Source organism: Pteropus medius, unplaced genomic scaffold (genome assembly GCF_902729225.1).
Source record: "Pteropus medius unplaced genomic scaffold, Ma_sr-lr_union100, whole genome shotgun sequence".
In the NCBI taxonomy this organism is placed as follows: domain Eukaryota; kingdom Metazoa; phylum Chordata; class Mammalia; order Chiroptera; family Pteropodidae; genus Pteropus; species Pteropus medius.
The window spans coordinates 1,552,001-1,574,984 of NW_024344374.1; the positions used below are offsets into that span (position 1 = coordinate 1,552,001).

General features: G+C 39.2%; 2 protein-coding genes across 5 annotated transcripts in view; both read left to right on the forward strand.

The window, feature by feature from the left end:
• Positions 1 to 14,155, forward strand: part of SLC44A1 (solute carrier family 44 member 1) — a 161,308-nt gene extending 147,153 nt beyond the window's left edge. Inside the window, exon 16 of the mRNA XM_039870611.1 lies at positions 13,269 to 14,155. Coding sequence (XP_039726545.1) covers positions 13,269 to 13,283 — 15 coding nt within the window. The 3' untranslated portion in view covers positions 13,284 to 14,155. The remainder of the gene's footprint in view (positions 1 to 13,268) is intronic.
• Positions 14,156 to 20,392: 6,237 nt separating this feature from the next.
• Positions 20,393 to 22,984, forward strand: part of FSD1L (fibronectin type III and SPRY domain containing 1 like) — a 54,381-nt gene continuing 51,789 nt past the window's right edge. For 3 of the 4 annotated variants that reach the window (XM_039870626.1, XM_039870627.1, XM_039870630.1), the window contains exon 1: positions 20,394 to 20,598. In XM_039870626.1, the coding sequence (XP_039726560.1) occupies positions 20,584 to 20,598 (15 nt within the window). In that variant the 5' untranslated portion in view covers positions 20,394 to 20,583. Of the gene's footprint in view, positions 20,599 to 22,984 lie in introns of all 4 variants that reach the window. The other variant, XM_039870628.1, reaches the window with a different exon arrangement.

Sequence of the window (22,984 nt, forward strand, 5' to 3'; positions counted from 1 at the left end):
CTCCCCACTCATCTCCCAGCCTCCAAGAAGGAACAAAGCTGGATTTATCTCCGGCCCCGTGTGGGACACAGTAGGTACTTGACTGAAGTTTAGTTACTGAATGGACAAAGGAAAGTGGGAGGGAAAGGAGGGAAACTTAGAACTTTAGTATTCAAAATCTACCCTCATGTTAATGATGCGAGAAAACAGCTCTTTTAAGAGTTATTTGGCAATGAGTATTAAAAATCCAAAGAATGTGCACATCCTTTAACCCAGCCATTTCGTAGTTAGAAGTTAAGGATGTGTGAAAAGATTTTGCTGTTAATCAGGGTATTGTTCCTCGTTATAAAATATCGCAACCAACATAAATGTCCAAAACTGGGGAATCAGGTCAATGAATTACGGTACATCAGTACTCGCTCTTCCCCTGGCCTTTACCACTGTTAAACCAGTTGCTTGAGCTAGAAACTTAGAATCATTCAAAAATGTCCCTCCCTCTCCTTCAACCTGTCATTCTAAGTCCTGTCATGTTCCAAGTCATCTTATAGATGTATTAACTTAAGCAGGTAATAGACGGCATCAAGCCTAAAAGCCGTTGTATAGAGAAGAAGTGAATGTGTTTAGGGGTTTGCTCATCATGAATAGAGAGGAAATGCATTAGTAGCCAGGTCAGTGGGTGTTAACGACTCCACCAACATCATGGAAAGTGAACTTAATTTAACTGAGGGCCATAGAGAAACATGGACAAGGAAGAATTAGAAAACAATGATACAGCCAGCGTTGTACACGTATATACAGTACTACACCTTGCAGATGAATTAAGAGATTTTTCAAAGTTAATTTTGACTAAATGCAGTCAGTACCACCTTAAGATGCTGAGCATCAAGATCCTCACTCTTGCTCTCCACCCTCTGGACCGTTTCCACAGGGATGTGCCCACCAAAGCCCAGTTCCTCCCCCTGTGACCACACTGGAGAAGCCCAAGACCCTAGAACTCCCTTCTCAAACAAGATCTACACGGTCTCTAGGTAGTTACTTCTAAGGGTGGATCCTGGCTGTAGCAAGTGGTGAGGTTGGAACTTGGACTAGTGGGCTCAGGTGTCCACAGGTAAGCATGAGTGAGAACTCCGGTCCACTGTGTGGGCTGGAGCAAAAGATGGGAAGAGGATGCAAGCAGGGTTTCATTTGTCCTCTTGCTTCGGCCCCCACAAATGTTAGCAGCCATCCTGGATACAACGTTTACTGCTGAGTGTCGGGGCTGGACTAACCAACCCCTTTATTCCATTATATCTCATATCCAGCTGTTATTACCTCTACACTATTCCAAACCCCCATCATCTCTTATTTGGATTATTGCTGTACTCTCCTAACTAGTCTCCCATATTACTCTCTTGTCTTCTAATCTATTCACTTACACAGAACAGGCAGAGTAAGCTTTCTAAAATATAAATCAGATCATGTTACTTCCACAGACGGATAATGCAGCGCATACTCCTTGCCATGGCATAGAAACCCACCAGCTTCATCTGTCTCAGCCTCACAAAGTGTGAGCCTCATCAACCATCTTTCAGCTTCTAGTGCTTGCTCAGAATTTTTCCACCTCAGGGCCTTCACATACGCTGCTCCTTCTGCCTAGAATGTTCCTCCTCTGCTTTCACATGCCAGATTCTTCGTCCTTCAAGTCCACACTTTCTCTATTCCCTCAGATAGACCTGCAACCAACTTGTGTACCACTATTACTTTCTCTCTGCTAATCTGTTGTTTTCCTTACTGGCATTTCATCACAAATCAGGCTTCTGCATTTATTTTTCCCATTTATTGGATTAATCCTTGTTTCTCCGATCAAATTGTAAGCACCATGTTCAATAACGGATATACTAGAACTTAGCACTGCATAGTACATATGTGCAATTAACATATCTAAATAACGGGATATCATTTAGTCAATAAAAATAATGTTTTCTGTGGACACTACTGGCATAGAAAATTGCACAGGACATAATTTTAAATGAAAAAAGATTATATAGTCATATAATTTAATTTTTATTTTAAAAAATGTGAATATATACTACATGCATGTTGCACATATGTGTGTATGTTTAAAAAACCTACAAGGTGTTACAGTGGTCATCTGGGTTGGGAAATTGTGAGTGTAGTTTATTTTCTTAATTTTCCTTTTCTTTTAAAGTACTGTGTATTACCTTTGTAATAAGAACATATTTTAATTTATATAACTAAATGAATGCACTCATGTCTACCTGTACAGAAACTATCACAGTAAACTGGCATTTTACTAGGCAGCAGTCTAAATGTCCTGCAGTATGAGAATGTTGAGCCAGGGTATGGCATATCCCTTCAATAAAATGTGAGGCAGCCATGAAAAATCATTGTGAAGAATGTCGCAGCATGGAAAATGCTAATTATATAATATTAACTTAGGAATTAAAAGAAAATGGGATGAAATAATAAAAATAATTTCAAAATGATGTCATCGCTTTTCAGTGATAGAATTATGGTGATTTTTTGCCAAACTTCCTATAATATTACCTTCTACATTAAAAATTTTTGTTTTTAAATTAATCATGTGCTTGAACAACTTATGTATGATTTCATGTTTGTTAAATGTTGATTTTGGGGGGTGAGGTAAGAATATTTGTGTAATTTAGCCTGTCTCTATAAATTACTTCAAAATAAAATTTCAGTCCCAGTCCCTGGGATATGTAATGCATCACTAGTTCCACAAGGTGGCGATATCATAGTTATTAAGCAGCACTGGAGAATTTGCTGGGGTGCATTGCCTTAATCCTAACATTTTTGCATAATTTTATTTTGATCTCAGTTATATTTTGATCTTTGGTTTTCATTGACATTTACATTCTTTTTAAGTCCCAAGAATGTAATATGTTTTATGGTTTTTATTTATAAATTGTAAGTTAAATAATTCCCCTGACTGGTAGAATATGAAAGTCTCTGTCCGCATTTTCAGTTCCCCACTTCTTTTTTCCTAAATCTTTTCCATTGTTAAAAATAATAAACAATATCAAATTATGTTTCTTTTTTTATTTTTTATTCATTTGTATATTTTTTGGTCACGTTGGTTAACGAAATCCAGTAGTTTCAGGTGTACAATATAACAGGAAGGCATATATATATTGCATTGTGTGTTCCCCTCCCATAGTTAGATTTCTTTCTGTCACCACATATTTGACCCCTTTAACCCTATCTCCATTCCCTCCCTCTCCATCCTCTGGTGACCACTAGTCTATCTATTGTCTATGTCCATGAGTCTCTATTTGTTTGTCCTGTTCATTTGTTGCTTTTAGGTTTATATCCCACATATAAGTGATATCACATGGTTTTCAACTTTTTCTGTCTGGCTTATTTTGCTTAGCATGATTATCTCGAGGTCCATCCACGTTGTCGCAAATGGCAGTATTTTTGTCTCTTCTTATGGCTGAGTAATATTACATTGTATATATGTGCCACAGCTTCTTTAATCAATCATCTATGATAGGACACTTTGGTTGCTTCCATGTCCTGGCCACTGTGAATAATGCTGCTATGAACATCGGTGTGCAAATATCTTTTTGGATACGGGTTTTCAAGTCTTTGGGGTAAATACTCAGTAGAGGGATTGCTGGATCATATGGTAGACCAAGTCTTAGTTTTTTGAAGAACCTCCATACTGTTTTCCATAGTGCCTGCACCAATTTGCAGTCCCACCAGCAGTGTATGAGGGTTCCTTTTTCTCCGCATCCTCTCCAACATTTGTTATTACTTGTCCTGTTGGTAACAGCTATTCTAACAGGTTGTGGTTTTGATTTGCATTTCTCTAATAGCTAGTGATGTTGAGCATCTTTTCATATGTTTTTTGGCCATTCGTATGTCTTCTTGGGAGAAGTGTCTGTTCAGGTCCTCTGCCCATTTTTTGATTGGATTGTTTTCAACCTATATCTGTTGAAAACCTTTTATGCATAGATCATTGTGCTAGGTCTTTATATATATTACCTTATTTACTCCTGCAGATTAGATGTTCTTCTCATTTTACAGATGAGAAAACAGCGGCTAAAGGGATGACTGGCAATTTGCCCAAAGTCGCAGTTATTTTTTATGAGAGTCTGAATTCAAGCCCAATCTCAGTAAAGAAATTGTTAAATAGATAAACTGGAAAATGAGCAAATAAATAAATAAAATGACTATACATAAATGAGTGTGTGTGTGTGTATTCATCAATCTACTTTCTATCTAATTCAAGTGATATTAAAAAGAAAAGGGTATAGTAAATAAGATACGTGTTAAATATTTTCTATCTTCTGTTTTCTCTTAACATAATATATGAGAATTTCCCCCATGTTATTAAAAATTCCCTGAAAAGAGAACTAATAGATTTATAACATTATTCTACTTGAATGTACTATATTTTATTCAATCTTTCTCCTATTATTAACTGCAGTAATTTCTCCTCAAAATTAGGGAATTATTAATAATGCTAAAATGTTCATCTTTATATTGAAATCTTTGTATCTCTGTTCATTATTAAAGACACATTCCTAGGACTTAAATGACTTATTAGACCAAAAAAAAAAAAAAGAACTTTTAATAGGCTCTCTTTTAAGTTATAGTTTTAACCTGATTATTAAAATAACAAATTTTCATTTAAAAATAAGTAGCAAATATTTCCAGAAAAGAGAGAAAAACTATGCTACATCTCTCTAACCAGAATAACTAACTACTTTTATGATTTTTGTGAATTTCCTGCTAGATTTATGGATTTATATACCTATATTTATAATATTTATTCACATATATATACTCATGTTCACAGAGTTGATAAATATTTACACATGGAAACTTTTATATTCTGTTCTTCTCACTTAACATTATACATTCTCATTCACCTTTGATAGCCTTAAAGGCAAAATATGACAATCCCTTTTTGTTTTCATTTGCATTTCTTTATTAGTGAATTAAATATTTTGCATTAATTTATCAGCCATTTATATTTCGTCTTCTTTAAATTATCTATTCATGTCCTTTGCCAATTTTGCTATTTAGCTATCACTGCTTTTCTTACTGTTGGATGAAAGGTTTTTACATATTAGGGATATCAGCACTTTTTCTGTCATACTTATAGCAAATATATTCTGTATAATTTGTCTTTTAAATTTGTTAGTGATAGTCTATCAATAAGTGATTTAAATGTTTATGATAGACAAATTGATTATTTATTTTGTGTTATTTTCCCCTTTTTTCTCAAAATTCTTGCCTGAACACCCTAAATCAGTAAAATACATATATATTTTCTTCTACTTTTTTCAATTTCTTTTTTTTTAAATTAAAGTATAATTTATGTTCTATTTTTAATGGTTTTATCTATTTCGTTTTTTCATATTTATTAATAGCTGGAAATAATTTTGTTACATACTATATAGTAAGGCCCATATCAAATATTTAAGAAATTTTCACCAATTTATTTAGTAATTTGTCCCTTCCTTCATTGATTTGTGAAGATGTTTTATCATATGCAGTAAGACCCTTAATATTCCAAGAAGCATAGAAGCTAAGAGTTTGCACTTTGGTCAGTCACATGTGGGTTCAGATCCTGGCTCTGTTATTTTTTTGGATGGTAAGGAGATAGATGGATGGTAAGGAGAATTCCATTATAAAGTCCATGTGGGCATTTAGCATGTGGTGCATCACCTAGGAAACATGCAATACAGTATATATTAGCTACTATGTTTATGACTATGATATTGATAAAGTTATTCCACGCTTTAATAAATCCTGATGTTCTTGAATATAGAAAGCTTTAAATGAATTACTGGAAATTAAAAAAATAAAATGAAGCTACATTCACATCTCTATAATGGACATTAGCTTGGCTCACTTGCAGCTAAGTGATGTATGTCAACAGGGCACTCAATTCATATCATGCCTTGGAAGCTCTAGAAGGATAGAAAACCAGATTATGTCAAAGATTAGAGGAATTTGAAGGTAGAGTTTGTCTGTATTACTTTAAATTTTTGATAATAATTATGTGTATTGAGGAAAATCAATAAAGATGTTTATGGAAAAGGTGCATTTCCCAACACAGAGATTAATCATCATCCAAGATTTCATTGCAAATAGGAAAAACAGCAACGCTTAAATCTGCAAATGCAGAGGCCTTTTAGGAACCATTTCAAGATATATCTCTTGTTTCATTGATCTCTATGATTTCTTGTGCCAGTTTTAGGTATTGTAGTTTGAGATTGCACTTTCTTATCTGTAAGGGCAAATTCTCTACGTTAATCTTCATTTTGAAATTTTACTTAGCAACTCTTGCCCATTTTTCCTCCAGATGAAATTTAGATTCACTTTAGGCCTTTCCAATTACCTACCTGTCATCTCTCCTTGAGTTTCTGATAAGCATATGAAACTTATTCCCAATTCGAACTCACTTCTCCGTAAACGGCAACACTCACCTTCCATTCACTATGAATGAAAACCCTAAAATGATCCTTGATCACTCTTCTCATCCGTCAGCAGTTTGGACTTCATTTTTCCATAGAGATTCATGACCCAATCACTTTTCTCCTCCTCCTCTACTGCCACGCTTTATCACTTGCCCGAAAAATTGCAATAAGTTCCCAGCTCGTCTTGTCCCTCTACATATTACTCTCAGCACAGGAGTGAGACATCCTTTTAAAATCTAAGTCAGCTCTCATCAATCCTCTGCTCAAAACTCCAATGGCTTGCCTGCGGTCTCACTCAGAATAAAATTCAAAGTCCCTGCATGATTCACCCCACCCGCCCACCTATTACTGCTCTCAAATTCATTTCCTAATACTCTCCCTTCATTCACTCTGCTCCAGCCACAGGACCTCCCGGCCCCTTTGTAGAACCAGGCATATCTCAGGCCTTTGTACTTCCTTCCACATGTCTCATGCTTCAGGTCTCAGTACAAATGTTACCTTATTAGTGAGGCCTTGAACTACTTGTGTAAAGTGGTAACTTCGCCACCACAGTCCCTGTCTCCGTTAATATTCTTTATTTTTCTATGCAGCACTTATTATCCTTTGACATATAAAATCACTTATTAACCATTTGTTGTCTGTCAAAAAGATTTCTGCAATTTTAATGAGCATGTTAGATATATAAATTAATTTGGAAAGAAATTTTAAATAATCTTTCTTCCCATGCAGAACTTGGTATTATCTCAATTTTGTTTAAATCTTCTTTTGTGTCTCTTAATGTGTGCGTGCCTTAATTACAGTCCTTATTATGTGGGGCTAAATCATTTCTTACTAAAGTTTTTCACAGTAATTTTCTTTCTCTTTTAATTGAGATATATTACGCATGACATAAATTTACCATTTTAGTGTACAATTCATGGTTTTTAGCGTATTCAGAAACTGCAACCATGACTACAATCTAACCCCAAAACATTATTATCGTCCCCAAAAGAATCCTGGTGCTTTTTAACAGTCAACGCCTATTCTCCTCTCTTAGCACCTGGCAACCACTAACCTACTTTATTTCTGTATGGACTTGTCTATTCTGGATATTTCATGTAAATGGAATCATTAAATACATAGACTTTTTTGTCTTGCTTCTTTCACTTAGCATAAAATGTTTTCAAGTTTCAACTAAGTTGTAGTATGTACCAGGACTTCACTCCTTTTTGTGGCTGAATAATATTCCATTGCATAATATACCACATATTGTTTATCCATTCATTAGTTTATGGATGGTTGTTTGCACCTTTTAGCTATTATGAAGGATGAGACTATGAATATTTGTATACAAGTTTTTGTATGAACATATGTTTTCAATTATCTTTGGGATATACCTAGGAGTGGAATTGCTAGGCCACGTGGTAACTGTGCTTAACTTTCTGAGGAACTGCGAAATTGTTTTACACTGCAGCTGCACCATTTTACATTCCCAGCAGCTATGTCTGAGGGTTCCGATTTCTCCATATCCTCACCAATATGTGTTATTTTCTGTATTTTTTATTATAGCCAACCTAGTGGATGTGGTGGTATCTCATTTTGGTTTTGTTTTGCAGTTTTCTAACGACGAATGATTTTAAGCACATTTCCATATTTTTATTAGCCATTTATATATCTTCTTAAGAGTAATATCTGTTCATGTCATTTGCCCATTTTTAAATTGGGTTGTTTGTCTTTGTTGTTGAGTGTAATAGTTCTTCATATATTTTGGATACTAAACCTTTCTCAGATATGTGATTTGAACCATTAAGATTCAGCTCTATTTTTTCTTCTGAGAGTTTTATAGTTTTAGCTCATACATTTAGGTCTTTGATCTATTTTTAGTTAATTTTGTGCATGGTAAGAGGTAGGTGTTCAACTTTCTTCTTTTGCCTGTGAATGTCCAGTTGTCTCATCACCTTTTGTTGAAAGACTATTCTTTCCCTCATTAAGCAGTCCGATCACTCTTTTCAAGGTCAAACTCAATTGATTATGGATATATGGGTTTATTTCTGGACTTGCAAGTCTGTTTCATTGGCCTGTGTATCTTAGCTGAGATTTTGATAAATACAGGAGTGAAATGAGTACATTTTGTTCTCTAACAAGTATCTAGAGTATAGTTGAACACTGAGCTATGCTTCTTACCTATCACCTGGCCTGGGTAGAAGGTTGACCTCCTCCTCTGACACAGGGAAGGTAAGAAGAACATGCACCCAAAAAGAGCGTGGAACTCTGATCAGTTCCAAAAGTTTCTTTTGGGACAAGTTGCCAAATAAGGCCCAAATTCAAGTCCATATAGTATGCTTTAAGAATTTGAAGCCCCATCTCAGCACCCTCAAATTTACCTGGTAAATATGTATTGAGCCCTTACTCTATATTGTATACAGTAAAGCAGCTTTGACTTTTATTTCTGGCATATTTCTGACACAAACTACTTGCAAAGTTACCAAAAACAGTAAGTCGATTAGATGAAAATTATCATTTTTTTTATGGGTCAAAAACAGTTGAATGGTGGCCCCAGTTTGAGAACAGTGGATTTATAGCCCTTCTCTTTATCAATAATTAGCTAGTAGGACAAGTATTTGTTAGGCCACTCCCAGTTAAGATAATAAAACCTTACCATTTGTGTGTAAAAGAAATGCTTGTCTTTCTGTTCCACTTTGTTGGAAGGTAAGTGAGAAATGTCTATAGGATTACATAAAACTTACCCCAAATAATATCAGATTATTAACAAGCAATGTGTAAAAAAAGGGGCAGAGACAATGATTTTCTGGGCCTGGAAGCTTTGTCCATCTGTCTTTAGGGTCCAAAACTTTGTTGCAATGTATATGGTCTGCCAGAACAACCAAAGATTGACCCCTCTCTTTCTCTCTTCTGGTGCCAGAGATCCTATAGCAGCACAATATCGCTTGTGTCTGGTAATGTTTAATCTTGATGACAGCTGGAACAAGAATCATAACTCTGAACCTTGGAACAAAGATGGTTTTCTGCTCAGCACAAGTTCTATCACTGTGCATCGCAGTGAACTCAGAAAAATAGCGCAGACTTTTAAATGAAATTATTCTTTTTAAGTTGCTTAAAATTGAGGCTTCCATTTGACGTTATGAAAATCAAGAACTCTGTTCATCAAAAGACACCATTAAAAGAAAGAAAACGCAAGCCACAGACTGGAAAAATGGTATTTGCAAAACCTATTTGATAAAGGACTCATCCAAAATTCATGAAAAGCTTCTGCAAATCTTTAAGAATGTCAAAGACAGACAATGCAGGTTGGTAAAAGATTCGAATAGGCACTTCACAAAAGAGAGTGGTGAGATGCCCAACGAGCATATAAAATGATCTGTTAAGGGTGGAAAATTTTCAAGTGAGCCAACTAGCTAAGTCAGCTATAGGAAAGAAATATCTTTAGATATCAGAAGTTGTCCTACTTGCTTGTGTGTGGTTTAGGAAGTGTATTGTATAAAATATGTAGATGGCCAATGTCTGCTTCTGTAATCCATTTACTTGTTAATTAAGGGTGTTGTTCTGGGCAAAGATATGCTAAAAGCCAACTTCCACTTCTGTAATCTGCTGGCTTGTTCAGGGGACCACCAGGATATGGTCTTGAGCTTTATCAGCTGCCTGCTCTGAAAGCTGGGGGCTGATCTCCTCTAGCCCTGCATGGTAAAGAGTCAGTCGCCGGCCGGCTAATAAAGGCTCATAATTAATCTCAATTGGCTCCGTGGGTCTCAGAATCGTTCTCGCCATAAGAGATCTTAATATCTTTAGTCGTCAGGGGCATGTATATTAAAATCATAATGAAATACTACTACCCAACCACCAGAATGGCTAAAATACAAGGTGTTGGCTAGATTGTAGAGCAACTGGAGCTCTCATACACTGCTCATGGGAAAATAAATCAGAACAAGCACACTAGAAACTCGTTTGGCTGTATTGTTAAAGCTAAAAATAAATATATGTCCTAAGATCCAGCAAGTCCACTCCTGAGTATGTACTCAACAGAAATGCATGCATACGTGAACCGAAAGATATGTCCAGTGATGTTCATGGAAGGCTTGTTTGTTAAGAGCTGAAAAACTGGAAACATAATAAACTGTGGTATATTCATACAATGGCATACTACACAGAACTGGAAAAAAAGTGAATTATAGCTAACTCAAAATGACATGAATAAAATCACAGATATAATGTTGAACAAATGAGTACACACAGTGTAATTCCATTTAAATCAAGTTTAAGAAAAGGCACAACTAATCTATAGTAAAAGAGATGAGAGTAGTGGATACGCTAGGGAGTGCTTTGGCTGAGAAGGGGGAGTGAGGGAGTCTTGGGTGCTGGGAATAATCTATATGTCAATCTGAATGATGTCACATGGGTACATACATGTGTAAAAATTCATTAGCCATGTATGCTTAAGATTTGTGCATTTCATTGTACTCGTTATAATTAAAATTTTTAAGGTATATTTTTAAATTAAGTTTGTCAGACACTATCATCTATTCTGTGAAGTCAGGCAACTGCCCTTTCTCATCTCCAGCAGACAACTCGAGGGGTATTCTCTGACAAGGATATTAAAAAATAAAATTCAACCAAGAAAATTAGAAGATCTAATTGGCTTTATTAAACAATTCATTAATCGAGCAGCACCCCATCTTAGCAACTAGAAAGGCACCCTTAGGAGTTGTATGAAAGGGAAGGTTTTTAGAGGAAGAAGAGTGAGGCAAGGAAGTTATTAACAAATGAAAAGAAAGGATTATTTGGGGCCGGGACATCTTTGGGGCAGGTAAGAGAACAGGAAGGGTTTTTGTTATGCAGATAACTTCTTTCTATTGAGGGGAATGGAGACTAAACACTTTAATTACATTTGACTTTTTAAATAGTACTTTAAATTTTAAAAATAAGAGGAAAGCTAAATGTAATGTGGTCTTCTGGATGGAATCCTAGGATAGAAAAGAACGTTAGGGGAAATAAATGAAATCTGAATAAACTATGGAGTTTAGTTAATAACTACGTGTAATGTGGGTTCATTAATTTTGACAAATGTACTCTAGTGATGAAAGATGTTAACAATAGAGGAAACTAGATGTGGGGTGTGTGGGACCTTTCTGTATTATCTTTGCAAACTTTTCTGTAAACCTAAAACTATTCTCAAATTTAAAAGTTTATTTAAATAAAAAAATTGGAGGAAAGAACTTTTATCTCAGTCTTAGACAAATCACACTTTGGCATATGCCTAGCATTCAGGCCACATGACTAACCAAGCATCTACCTTTATCAGTTATCAGTCTAATCATGGATTCTAACCATGAAAGTTGAAACTGTTAAGGCAAAATATGTAAAATCATAAAACATTAATTAGACAGGAATTAATTAGACAGGAAAGTTTAGAAAAAGTGTTGTGGAAAATACGAATTGTAATTTCTTGAGCAAGGAACTGATGTAGTGAAAGAAACAATTTAGGGATTTATTCTATAAGTGGTTTGCAAAATGGATTGAAGTTGGGGAGACATTGAAGCAGAGGGGTCAGCAAAAAGGCAATAATGGGCATGTGAATGAAAGTCTCAATTCTAAAACCCTAAAATTAAACTTATGGCAAAGGTATCAAGCAATGTTATCCTTAGTGTCACATACAACCTGTTTTAGGCACCTGGGGACAAGCAAAGCCTATGGTGAAGATGGGTGTATCAGGTGATCTTACCCCGCTCCATTAGGTATTTGAATAAAGAACTACTTTATATACCCTTGTTCCAAGTCCAGACTCTCCTGGCATCTTCTCAGGACTCTGTCTTGTTACCTTTTCATGCCCTGCAGTGGCCCCATGTTCGTTTGACAGTCAAACTTGAGAAAATGCTTCTTTGTGACTTTTAACCCATCTTAATGTTTTTTTTTTTAACTTTTTATTTGGAAATGATTTCAAACTTACAAAAAAGCTGTAAGAATAAGAATACTACACGGAAAAACTTAGACTCTTGTTACACTTATTATTAAACATTTCTCTGTGTGTGTGTATACACATATATATGATCTGTGTGTATATGGGTATGAATATATATGAATGTATGTACATCTAATATTTTTGAACTATCTGAGAACAAGTTGCACAGAGCATGGCCCTTTAATCCTAACAACTTCAATGTGTACCTCCTAAGACTTAGAATAGCATTTTACAAACCACAGTATAGTTGTCAGCTTTGAGACATTTACTCCATCTCTTTCTTGAATTGAAGAGAACTATGGAAATATCCATTATCCTGGTCTGACCTGTTCCACTGCTGAGTCACAAGGATGAAAAATCTAGTTTCATTTGAACTTCAGGTTTGGGTCTTTGAGAGTACCATAGAATCAGATTTTTCATATTAATTTTGAATTTGATTCATTAAGTGTTTGTTTGACTTGGTTGTTAAGCTACTCTAAAAACGCTTTTGTCAAAGAATAATACTGACACCAATAATGGCAAACACTAATCCAGAATTCATAATTATGTGTCAGGCACTGTTCTAAGCATTTTATATTTATTAATGTATTTAATTCTCCCAAGCACCTTAAAGGAACATACCATGATTATCTTCATTTTATACATGGGGAAATGCAGGCACAGAAGTTAAATAACTTGCCCACAACGACTAAAGGGATTTGAACCCAGACACTTAGTTATCTTTCTTGTCTGTTAATCTGTGTGTATGTTTAGCCTTCTTATATTTCACAGTGTCTTCTCTAAAGATGATCCCATGCTATTTTTTGTTATTGATTGCTTCTCATTATGTCGTATTCCCCTAGGAGTGAAGCATTCATTTTCTCGATGTGTTTATTTTTCAGTTGAAGAAAAGGTGACTGGTCCCATGAGCCCGGAAGAATGAACTCAGAGGAGGCTGTTTATACAAGGCTCTCCCACTCACCAGCTGTTGAGCCTGTGGATGAAGAGCAGGATCTTATTACTTCAATGAAAGCGTGCGACCATGTTCCCAAACCACCAACAGCCAAGTGGATTTGGTACAGTGGGGCTGCCTAATAAATAATTAATCAGAGGCACTTGATACAAATCTGTCCTGCAGCAGTGTCTTCAAACTTAGTGTTGCCTTCTTATCCAGCCTCATGTATGTTAAAGTGATCCCTGCTGCTTCTCAGGACTGGCCTGAAGGCTGGAATCACAATGGAATTCTCTTCATTCAGGCTGGGTCTGTCCTGTCTGACTGCTATTTATAGAGCTAATGTGGGTTAATAACTATTTATTGAGTTCCTGTTCCATGCCAGTCATTAGGCTGGGTGCCTTACAAACACTAATCCTCACAAAAATTCTGTGAAGTTGTGCCTATTATCTCCTTTGGCCCTGGCACAAAGGGAGGCTCAGAGAGGTTGTGCACAATGTGTAAGATCACACAGCTGGCAGAGTCAGGGCTCAAATCTAGGTATAAATCCAAAGTCCCTCCACTTTAACACGCTGCTTTGTCTATCACTGCTCCAGAGATAATTAGCCCATCATATCATCACTGGTCTTTCTTTCATAATTAGAGGTGGGGAGGCGGTATTTGGGAAGTGTCTGAGAGGGAAGATCAACGAGGCTTTAGAAGCATTGAAGAATCACAGAATTATTTTCTAAGAAAAATAACACAATGTTCCTTTAGATCAGAGACTGATTAACTGTGGCCTGTGAGTCAAATCCAGCCCCCAAACTATTTTTGTAAATAAAGTTTTATGGAACCCAATCTTTTATGTATTGTCTATATATGGCTGCTTTCTCTCTACAATAGCAGAGTTGTAGTTGTGACAGAGACCATATGGCCTTCAAAGCCTAAATTATTGACTCTCTGGGCCTTTCCAGAAAAAGTTTGCTGCCCCCTGTTTGGGATGACATAGGAAGAAAGCCAATAGTTTTTCAATAAGGCCAAATTATTATTTGTTTCCATTTGACTGGAAAACTACTAAAAGATTTGTAAGGCTGAGATAATCACTGTCTTCTTTCTAATGGGGGCTGTGATGGTGGAGTGGGGTTGGGAGTAGGGGCCTGTAGGTATCTAACCGGGGAAGGTTAAGGGACAGGTTGTAGCAGAGAGAGAGTTCTGGGCCTCTGTGTCGCCAGCCAACGCCTCATCCCAGGCTCATCCCCACTCATTCCTTCCTTTTCCTCCTGCCAAATCAAGTTTCCTAAAATAACTCTTAGCTCATAAACTTGTAAGTGGCTTCCCTCTTACCATATGCTAGAATCCCAGCACCAGCCTGGCATTTAGAGACCTCTACTAATCTGACCCCTACTAATCTCTCTCTCTACCTCCTCTGTTTTGTTTAACCATGAGAAAGTCATGCCAATTTACTTGTCTTTGATTCCCTTTTATGTAAGCAGAGAAGTAACCATAATATTTGTAGGTGGTGGATTTGATAACAGAAAACTAGGCTGAGCTTTTACTTATGATGCCACTTTGCCTTACAGACAAAACTTCATCAGTGTATTAGTTACTTTTCTACAGTAGACATTATCCAATTGTATTTAGAAAAAAAGTTTCTAAGGTTTTGTTTCATTTTTAAATTGTAATATCATAAGCTTTCTCTCACATTGCTATGTATTTTTCATAAAGATAATTTTTCATGGCTGCCGAATATTTCTTTTATATCAGTGGTCCCCAAATTTTTTGACACCAGGGACTGGTGCTCCTATGAGAATCTAGTGCCTGATGATCTGAAGTGGAGCTGAGGCGGTGATGCTAGCGCTGGGGAGCGGCTGCAAATACAGATGAAGCTTCGCTCACTTGCCCACTGCTCACCTCCTGCCGTGCAGCCTGGTTCCTACCAGTCTGTGGCCCGGATACTGGGGACCCCTGTTTTATATGTTCCAAAGTTTTCCTAATGCTTCCCTGGTATTTGGGCATTGAAGGGTGCTATTTCCATTTGTTTTTGTTTTTGTTTTTGTTTTTTCATCAATATCCATTCCCTGGAGTTCTCATTGTTTCCCACCTTCGCTCAGGCTGCTAGGGGGTCCTGTCTTCCTTTCCTGTCTGCTTGCCTTAAGTCCTGCCCTTTCAGTGTAAGTCCTGTCACCTTCCCTCTTCAAACTCCTATTGCTAAGAAAAAGTTCAGATTGACCCTGAAAACGTGGGATGGATCTCAAGAGACTTCTTTTCCTAGGAACTGCTGACATAGTACCCTCTGAACCTAACAACAATAGCATTGCAGCACCAAAGCGCTCAGAGACACTATTGTTTCCTGGTGCTGTACTCAGGAGAATGATTTCTTTTAGAAAATAATAATAGATAGCTAACATATGTTGCATACTTTCTATATGTCAGGCATTATTCTAAGCACTTTACATACATTCTCATTTATCTTCATGACAACCCTTTCAAGTGGGTACTGTTAATACTTTCATTGTACAAATAAGAAAATTGAGGTACAGAGAGGTTAAGGCAACATAACTGGTAAGTGATAGACTTGGTATTTGAATTCGGTCTGCAATCAGAGATTGGGTGCTTAGCCAATGAAATAGCAGTGCAGTCAATTTACTATGGCCCTTTAACTCCCTAGTCTCAATCACCCAGTCTCAATCCGGCAGGATGTGATGGAAACACTTGTGTCTTCCAGACCTCACTCATCTCAGTGTCCCCATTGCCCAGCATAAACAGGTCATCACACATGGAGAAAGTATCATGACATGGTAACATCACAATGGCTACAGTTTAGTTAACTGCCCCTCTCATGCCCTCTCCCAGGAAGGAGTGGGTCTCTTGCAATGGATCATGTAAGAGAGAGTGAGGTTGGGGGGAAGAGATTGAGAGCACATTCCAGAAGTGAGTACAATTGCAAAGCTGAGTCAGAAAGAGAATGAATAGTTATTGGCCTCTGGTTTGAAGAATGATAGAACTTTGGTGTTCAGAAAGGTGTTAAAAATTATTGTTGCCAGCTACCCAGTACCTGATTCCCCTAGGGCAGCTCTGCTAAGCAAATGCCAGCCTCTGCTTGGATACCACCATTGATGGGGACCTCACTACCAAACAAAGCCCATTCCAGTTCTGTATGGCTCTGTTAGAAAGTTGGACTTTTGTTGAAGAGAAATCTATTTTCCTGTAGCTTCCATCAATTAGGTCTAAATCTACTTGTGGGAAGCTAGCAAACAAGTCAGCTCCCTCTTCCACACCAGAGCCCTAGAGAGATGTGAAGTAAATGATAATGTCCTCCCTGAGATTTTCCCTCTCCAGGCTAAATCTTCACAGGTGCTTTAACTGTGTCTTTTCTCACACGGTTTCCAGGCCCTTTGTCAGGTTTGTGTGCACTGACTGCTTCCCATTTTGCCGAGAACTCTCCAAGTGTGGAGATAGACCACCCCATATGCGCCAACTCACAGCAGAACAGAACCATCTTTTCCTTGCTTTGAGAACTTAAATGTCTATAACGAGTTCCTAAGATCGTAAATTAGTACTCTGAGTTCTAAAAGATTCCAGGGCTTCGGGGTGAGTTTATTTTTAGTCAGAAGGGGGCAGGAAAAAAAAAAAGAATTAGCTAGGTTTCTGTGGTTGGGAAGAGATGATAACAGCTAATAGTTTTTGAATGCTTATTACATGCCAGATACTGTGCTAAACATTTAACATGAATTATCTCATTTGATCTACTCAGCACTCCTTGTAGGTGGTACTGTTATGATGCCTATTACATAGCTGAAGAAACTGAGGCTTAGAGAAGCTCAGGTTTTTCCTGGGGGTAGGTGGTGCATGCTAAGACTCAGGCCAGATACTAACAGGGAACAACAGGAGAAGATTTGGGGCTTCAACAGAGAGCAGCATCCGAGCAGTGATTGTGCTTCAAAAAAGCCAAGTATAACAGTGAAAGGGGAAGTTAGGGGTGAGAATAAGGCTTCTATGGCCCTAAAGACTGAGAGGGAGAAAGCCATACAACGGTGGCACAGAAGGATATGATATATAGGGAAATAATGATAGTAATAGCCATCATTTGTTAAATGCTTCCTAAACCAGGCGTTTTGCATATGTAATCTCCTCTAATCCTCACAACAACCCTAACTGGGAATTACTATTATGATCGCTATGTTATACATGAGGAAATTGAGGCTTATCGAGGGTAAATACTCACTGAAGGCTACACAGCTGATGAGCAGCAGTGTCAGGGTTTAAATTCAGACATTGACTCCAGGCCCATGGCCCTATACCAACTCCCAGAGGGGAAGACTGCTGGCAACACTTAAGGGAAGGAATTTCTCTCCCCAGAAATGGGGGATCCCAGAATTCACGAGGGAACTCAGGGCTGCAGGCAATGCTTGGTAAGAGGACAGGGAACCTTGTTCTGGAAGAGACAATTTTGCCAGATACTTTATATCAACAGTGCCAACCTTGAGGTTATCCTAACTTATTCCAGAATCAAAAACCTAAGAGGTGAAATGTCATCTGTTTTTATTCTTCCCTAATTTCTTTTATTCCTTTTCGAAAAATGTAAAGTGTGCTTTCTCCTAGTTCAATGGTTCTTAAGCTTTAGTATGTGTTAGAATAACCTGGAGACTTATTACAACACATTACTAGACCCCATTCCCAGAGTTTCTGATTTAGTAGATCTGGGGATGAAGTCTGAGAATGTGCACTTCTAACAAGTTACCAGGTGCTGCTGATGCAGTTGGTCTTGGGATTACATTTGAGAACAGCAGCTTTACTTTATTAGAAAAGCTACTTTTGAAAATTTCTAAACTGACTTGGCTGTGAAAAGGCAAAGGACTTGCCCATAAGCCAGAAGCAACAGGAGTGGGTTGGGGGTACAGACATAGTGAGTCACTCCAGCTAGGTGAGTGACTGTGGCAGGAGAGCCTGTATGGGCTGGGGGAGAGAGGTCACAGCCAGAAGAGACTAGCTGTTCTCGGGTGGGAACGCGAGGGAGCAGAAGGCCCCACTGAGCTGGACAGGGGAGCCAGACTGGCCACAGAGACAGAGATCTGCAGAGGGCAGAAGTCAAATGGGGTAGAGCTCTCTCAAAAGCTGCAGGCTCCTGGCTGGTCTGCCGGGAAAGAACAGGGGAGGGAGGAGGCAAGCAGCCAGGAGTGAGCTCCTGGGATTGTGGCCTGTGACAGAATCTGGTGATCATATTTCAGCTGCGACTCACTGTCTTCTAAGCTTCTTTCTGCCGCTTCCTGTGGTTATGCCCATCAGTCATAAAGTGCCCAGGAGTTGCCCTCTGACGATAGTGAGATGATGTCCTTGCAGCAGGAGAACTGAAGACAGCACTAAATGCTGTTTCTTCTCCTTGGTCGTGGGTCCCACAGTGGCAGGCAGGACCAAAACTGGGGAGCTCACAGTCAGTTGGTTTGACCTCTGATGTTCTCCAATTCCTAGGCTCATTTCTCCCTCATGGGAAACTGACTCAGCTGCAGTGTGTGCGCAGGGCAGAGAATGGCCTTCATGGCTGCAGCAGTGGGCTGGTGGCTGGGTGCCTTGCTGCTGTTACTGCTCAGGGAATTGGGACAGCTTAGATAGGAGGCCCCTTTCCCTTGGTACCAAGAAAGGGAGCATCTATCTGCAGGACTGCATGCCATTACCATTTTCAGCTCCGGGAGCAAAATTGTGCTCATACACCCTCCCTGGACCCTGGCCTTCAAGCACTACCCACCCAGCCTGAGCCAAGTTTCTGGTTTCCCTTTTGTGATTTTCGCCCCATCTCTCGTGTCTGTCTAGTTAAAAAAGGATTTGTTGAGTGCATACTAGACGGCAGGCCCTCAAGGAAATCACAGTGTAGTCAGGGAGACCCATGTATAGAGGTAATTACAGCTTTGTAGGGTAAATGCTGTTTCTTAAACATAAAGCTCATGCCCTCTTAGGGCCTTTGTATTTGTCCTTCCTTCTGTCTAGAATGTCCTTCCTCAGATCTTTGTATGCTTATTCTCTATCTTCACTCAGGTCACTTCTGAGAGAGGCCTTCCCTGACCTTCCTGTGGAGAATGAATCCTGACAATTCTGAGTCCATTCACCATGCAATTTTTCTTTATAGCTCGTGTGTGTGTGTGTGTGTGTGTGTGTGTGTGTGTGTGTGTGTGTGTGTATTTAATTAATTAATTTTTCGGTCAGCATCCCATACTATATTGTAAGCTCTGCAAGAGAGCTGGGCCTTGTCACTGTTGAATTCTCAATTTGTAGAACAGTATCTAATAGGTACTCAATATATAGTTTCCTTATCTTCATTCATATTAAGCGATTGTCCAGTTGAACTTTTCCGAGTCTCTCCAGAGTCATCGAAATGGAGGATGAGAACTGTCTACTTAAAAACATTTTCAAGCCTACCTTCCCAAGGTTTCTACAGTCTGCAGTCCCCTCATTCCAGACTGAGCAGGTTCTAGCTCCCTACCAAAACTACAATGTACTAAGTATTAACTATGTACTGGGCCCTTCAAATACGTTATTTAATCCTTACACTGGTCTGCGACGTCGGCATTATTTCTCTTATTTTATCTAAGATGAAAAAGGCTCAGGAAGAGTGGCTTGCTCAAAATCACAAATAGCAAGGTGCTCAGGGGAACTCTCTGGGAAAGGTCTACCCACATTTCCGCCCACATTCCTCCAGGACTGCCATATTACATCCCCTTTCTTTCTCACTGGACAGCTGGGCCTCGGGTAACCTGGCTGCTCCTCCATCGCCAATGTGGCTTCAGATGAGTGCAGGACGGACGGAGAGGAGGCTGATCTATCCCCAGGGCCAGAGCTTTCCTTCCTGTGCCTTCCCCATGGGCCCGGCCGCTGGATGCCCAGTGGTCCATTCTAAGGCCTGCAGCGATCGCGCGCGCTGGAGGAAGGAGGCTGGGGGAAGAAAGGAGAGAGGCTCCTTTCCAAGGACTTGCGGAGCCAAGGGGCGCGCACTCCTTACCCCCTGCTACAGCCTCTGGGAACCCCACACCCGCGCCGCGTCCCGTTCGGCGGCAGCGCGCATGCGCGAGGCACTCCTCGCTCCCTCCCTGCTGCGGGCCGTCCTTTCACCCTGGCAACCGTGGCGCGACGACGGCGCGCGCGCTGGCTGGGCGCGGACCGGGCGGGGCCGGAGGCGCGGGTGCAGACCGAGCTGAGGCGACCGCGGCTAGCGGTCTCGGAGTGTCCGGCTTCTCTCCGCCTCAGCACACGGTTCTTCGACGCGGCTTCGGGCCCAGCGGACTTAGCCCCTGGCCATGGACTCCCAGAAAGTAAGCGGGGAGGAGGGCGCGGGCCCGTCGAGCCCCGGCGGTGGGTGGGCGGGGCCCCTCGGCCGGGTGGGCGGTGGGTCGCGGGCTCGCGGAGCAGGCGGGGCCCGCCGCCCGGGTCGCCGCGGCCGCGGAGGGCGAGGCCGCTGGGTCCTTCTCCCCGGAGGGAGAGAAGTGGCGCCCTTCGGGCTGCAGGAACCGCGCCCGGTGACCCAGGCTGGCCTCTGCCCTGCACTTGGTCCTGGGCCCGGGCTCTTGGGGGAACGAGTGAGGCGTCCCTGTTTCTTAATCATTTTCTGCAGCGCACTAGCCCCCCTTTGATTCTCGCAGCCTCTCAGCATGCTAGAGAGGAGTTTGTTCCTTCTCAGCAGATGAGGAAACCAGTGCACATGGGTCTACCTGCTGGCGCCGAAGCTGATGCTCTTTCCTTGGCCCTGTCTTCTCCTAGGACTCTTGGTATAATACATGCTTTCTTAGGTCGGGAACCAAATCTCCTTAGTACCCCGACCTTCCTCCCCACCCCGCTCCACCCGTGACTTGTTCTTAAGAAGGTCTTAGTATTTAGTGCTGGTTGAATTGAGAGAGACGACTTAGACTTGTCAGGGCAGCGGGCCCACCCCTCTGCCTAGTGTGTGTGGCTAGTCACAGTTACCTTAGTGGTAAGTTGTGGCATGTTTTATACTTTCCGAACAAGTTAAGGAAAGGATATACAGAACTAGCCTTTTCAATTAAAAAATAATAATAAAACGATTTAGAGAACATAGCCTATGTTTTGAATACAATTAGAAGCGAGTTATTAATATTCAGCGATAATCCCTATGAAGAAATCAACCACCCTATTCTGTTAGATTATAGTAATTGAAATATAGTACAGTAAGGAAACACAAGTGTTATTAATAATGTAGTAGGGAAAATCAAGGGCATATCCAAGAGGCCATTATTTTCTATTATTAGATAGAAAGCACTGGAAAGACTTACTAGAACAATGTTTTATATAATTTTGCCTGGATTCACCTTGAGCACTGTGGGCATGAGAGAATAGTGGAGCAATGCCGTAATTATTATAGTATTTAATGAAATGCGTTTGATTTCAGTGTTTTCATGCATCTTGAAACTCATTCGGGTATACTCAATTTTTATTTCTGTGACTACTAGTAAGACATTAAAAAACTACATTTTGTGTATTTTGAATATACATTTAAAACATCTTTGCCTAAATTTGTAAAACTTCACAGCTTATTTAACTTTTTTGGAAGAAGTCATATGATACCTGAACGGATATTGCTTCAGGGCAGATAGAAGGGCAAAGACTTGGAGTCCAGAGATTTGGGCTCCATTCTGCTATTTACTGGTTCAGTGATATGGAGCAAATCACTTAACTGTAATTAATTTATTTCCTCATCTATGCAGTGGGAGTAAATATTTCTTAAAGTTATAGTAAAAATCATGTAAATGTGAAAATGGCATTTTTAAAGTTTACAAAGAATAAGTACTAAAATACTGTATCTGCTGTAAAATATAATTTTTAAAAGTATTTTAATATGGATCGTACATGATCTTTTACTTTAAAGAGAACTTATGGAGGTTGTGACTCCTGTAAGGTCCTATCACTAGCCATAAAGCTAAGATGTGAACTTACTTGGTCTTGTTCCAAGTGATGTATTTTAGTAGTGATAGGTACCATGTGCAGTTTCCCCAGAGGTAACAAAGAAATAGCTATTCTTTCTTAACTGGTATTAATGTAGCTTATTTGTGATAACTTTGAGAATCAACTTCTCAGTATTAGAAAATGTTAAATTTCATCGATGGTATCAAATAATATTTCTAATTTAAAAACCTTTTGTTTTATGGCTTAAAATGAGTATCTGGTGTTTATGTTTATAAACATGAATTATAATCATGAATTACTGCAGAACCAATTATATATCTCAACTAATAATGAACTAAACTGGATATTTATTTCTTTTAAATAAGACTACCTCTGGCATGAGTTTTCTTTCCTATTATAGAATGTTACAATGAAAATAGTAGCAGGGATGGTACCTTAGTGTAAGGAAAATGGTTAGATATTGTAAGTGGCAAAGGGTAAAGATGCCTTGAATATACACCTGCGTGTAAGGCATTGGGATTTGAGCTTTAAACTATTAAGGGAGATGGCTTTGGAGCCAGGTCTTCAGTCCTATTTATGAGCTCAGTTAGCTTGGGTAATTTGCTATGTGTCTCTGTTTCGTTATCTATAAAATAGAGATAATATTGTGCTTGCCCCAAAGGGTTATTTTGAAGATCATGTTTATTTTTAGAAATCACTCAGTGCCTAGCATACATGAGTATTACCTGTTAGCTATTATTTTTAATTTCATAATCTCAACTTTAAAATAACTTTTTTGTT